The 2,639-nt window shown below is 55.9% G+C and overlaps 1 protein-coding gene across 1 annotated transcript in view; it reads left to right on the top strand.

Annotated features, from left to right (window-relative positions):
* Nucleotides 1-2,173, top strand: part of FZD2 (frizzled class receptor 2) — a 7,589-nt gene extending 5,416 nt beyond the window's left edge. The window contains exon 2 of the mRNA XM_019523548.1: nucleotides 136-2,173. Coding sequence (XP_019379093.1) covers nucleotides 136-1,661 — 1,526 coding nt within the window. The 3' untranslated portion in view covers nucleotides 1,662-2,173. The remainder of the gene's footprint in view (nucleotides 1-135) is intronic.
* Nucleotides 2,174-2,639: the final 466 nt, after the last annotated feature.

Raw genomic sequence — 2,639 nt, 5'->3', positions numbered from 1 at the left:
CGCGGCTGCTGCTGGCGCTGGCGCTGGCGGTGGCGGCGCGGGGCCAGGCGCCGGCGCAGCAGCAGTACAACGGCGAGCGCGGCATCTCCATCCCGGACCACGGCTACTGCCAGCCCATCTCCATCCCGCTCTGCACGGACATCGCCTACAACCAGACCATCATGCCCAACCTGCTGGGCCACACCAACCAGGAGGATGCGGGGCTGGAGGTGCACCAGTTCTACCCGCTGGTCAAGGTGCAGTGTTCGCCCGAGCTCAAGTTCTTCCTGTGCTCCATGTACGCGCCCGTGTGCACGGTGCTGGAGCAGGCCATCCCGCCCTGCCGCTCCATCTGCGAGCGGGCCCGCCAGGGCTGCGAGGCCCTCATGAACAAGTTCGGCTTCCAGTGGCCCGAGCGGCTGCGCTGCGAGCACTTCCCGCGCCACGGCGCTGAGCAGATCTGTGTGGGCCAGAACCACTCGGAGGACGGGGGCTCCCCAGCCCTGCTTACGAGTGCCACGCCGCTGGCTGGCCAGGGCACCCCGGGGGCACCACGCTATGCCACGCTGGACCACCCCTTCCATTGCCCGCGGGCACTCAAGGTGCCCAGCTACCTCAACTACAAGTTCCTGGGTGAGAAGGACTGCGCCGCACCTTGCGAGCCGGCCCGTGGAGACGGCCACATGTTTTTCAACCAGGATGAGATCCGCTTCGCTCGCATCTGGATCCTCATCTGGTCCGTGTTGTGCTGTGCCTCCACCTTCTTCACCGTCACCACCTACCTGGTGGACATGCAGCGCTTCCGCTACCCCGAGCGGCCCATCATCTTCCTCTCAGGCTGCTACACCATGGTGTCAGTGGCCTACATTGCAGGCTTCGTACTGGAGGAGCGGGTGGTCTGCAACGAGCGCTTCCAGGATGATGGCTACCGCACTGTGGTGCAGGGCACCAAGAAGGAGGGCTGCACCATCCTCTTCATGATGCTGTACTTCTTCAGCATGGCCAGCTCTATCTGGTGGGTCATCCTCTCCCTCACCTGGTTCCTGGCTGCCGGCATGAAGTGGGGCCACGAGGCCATTGAGGCCAACTCGCAGTACTTTCACCTGGCCGCCTGGGCCGTGCCAGCCGTCAAGACCATCACCATCCTTGCCATGGGGCAGATTGACGGTGACCTCTTGAGTGGTGTCTGCTTCGTGGGGCTCAACAACATCGACCCGCTGCGTGGTTTTGTGCTGGCACCACTCTTTGTCTACCTGTTCATTGGCACCTCCTTCCTGCTAGCTGGCTTCGTGTCGCTCTTCCGCATCAGGACCATCATGAAGCACGGTGGCACCAAAACCGAGAAGCTGGAACGGCTGATGGTGCGCATCGGCGTGTTCAGCGTGCTCTACACTGTGCCTGCCACCATCGTCATTGCCTGCTACTTCTATGAGCAGGCCTTCAGGGAGCACTGGGAGCGCAGCTGGATCAGCCAGCACTGCAAGAGCCTGGCCATCCCCTGCCCGCTCCAGTACACGCCGCGCATGACCCCCGACTTCACTGTCTACATGATCAAGTATCTCATGACTCTCATTGTGGGCATCACCTCTGGGTTCTGGATCTGGTCGGGCAAAACCCTGCACTCCTGGCGGAAGTTTTACACCCGGCTAACTAACAGCAAGCATGGGGAGACCACAGTGTGAGCAGGGCTAGGGGGACTGGCGCACTCGCCCAGGAGAGAAGCTAGAGGAAAGGATGGGCAGGGGGAAGAGAGCTGGGGCAGAAGAAAAAATATTTAAAACTCTTTTTTTAATTAAAATCTAAACAACCTTTGTTTTAGGTTTATTAACATCTAAGGGTGTCTTTTGTAATTAAACCTGTAAATAGCATTTGTAAATTTAATTATATATTTCTATTTAAAAAAAAAATCCACACACACACAAAGAGATCCAGAAACTTTGGGGGAGGGCAAGGCAGATCTCTTCCCCTCTCCTCTCTTTGGTACTAAAGGTTTTTTTTTTTCTCCTTACTCTGACTTGGCAATACCTCCCTCTACATGGAGCCATAGAGACTGATTTTCTGTTTGTGTTGGCTGTGGGGGAACATTTTCAGTTGAACTTCCATAAAAGCCAGATCTGTAATCGCTGTTCCCCTGATGTGGAGATTATGGAAGCTGTTCTGTATTAAAGGCAGACTTGGATACATCTTAAAAAAATCTCCCCTTTTCTCTGGAAATTTACGAAGAAAGTTTGTTTTTTTTGTATATGAAGAGACTTGTTAAGGGGCTTTTTCCCTTCTTTTTTTATTCCGACAGCAGGGTGTACTGGCTACGAGGATATCCTAGTGCAGTAGTTCTCAATCATTTTTGCACCAGGACCCATTTGTAAACATCAGTGGCCAATTCCGACCCAGTGGCCCTCAGCGGCCCTCGCTCCCAACCTGCTGCCCCCAGGCCCCAGCCCCCAGTGTGTGGGGCAGGGGGTGGGTATATGAAGCATGGGGGGCCCCAAGCAGCCCCTCGCAGGCTGGAACTCTGACAGCCTGAAAGGGAAAAGCCACGGTTTCCCACATTTTTCTCCTTTAAAGGACAAAGGCACATGGGATTGATGCATGAAGACAGCAACCCCCAGATCAGCAATTCTTTTTTTCATCAGCACCCACAGTTTAACTAGAGGCCTCTC

This window comes from Gavialis gangeticus, unplaced genomic scaffold, assembly GCF_001723915.1.
Source record: "Gavialis gangeticus isolate Ggan-Ray unplaced genomic scaffold, GavGan_comp1, whole genome shotgun sequence".
Lineage (NCBI taxonomy): Eukaryota > Metazoa > Chordata > Crocodylia > Gavialidae > Gavialis > Gavialis gangeticus.
The sequence above is the reverse complement of the archived record's forward strand: the minus strand, read 5'-3'. Positions and strand labels throughout refer to the sequence as shown.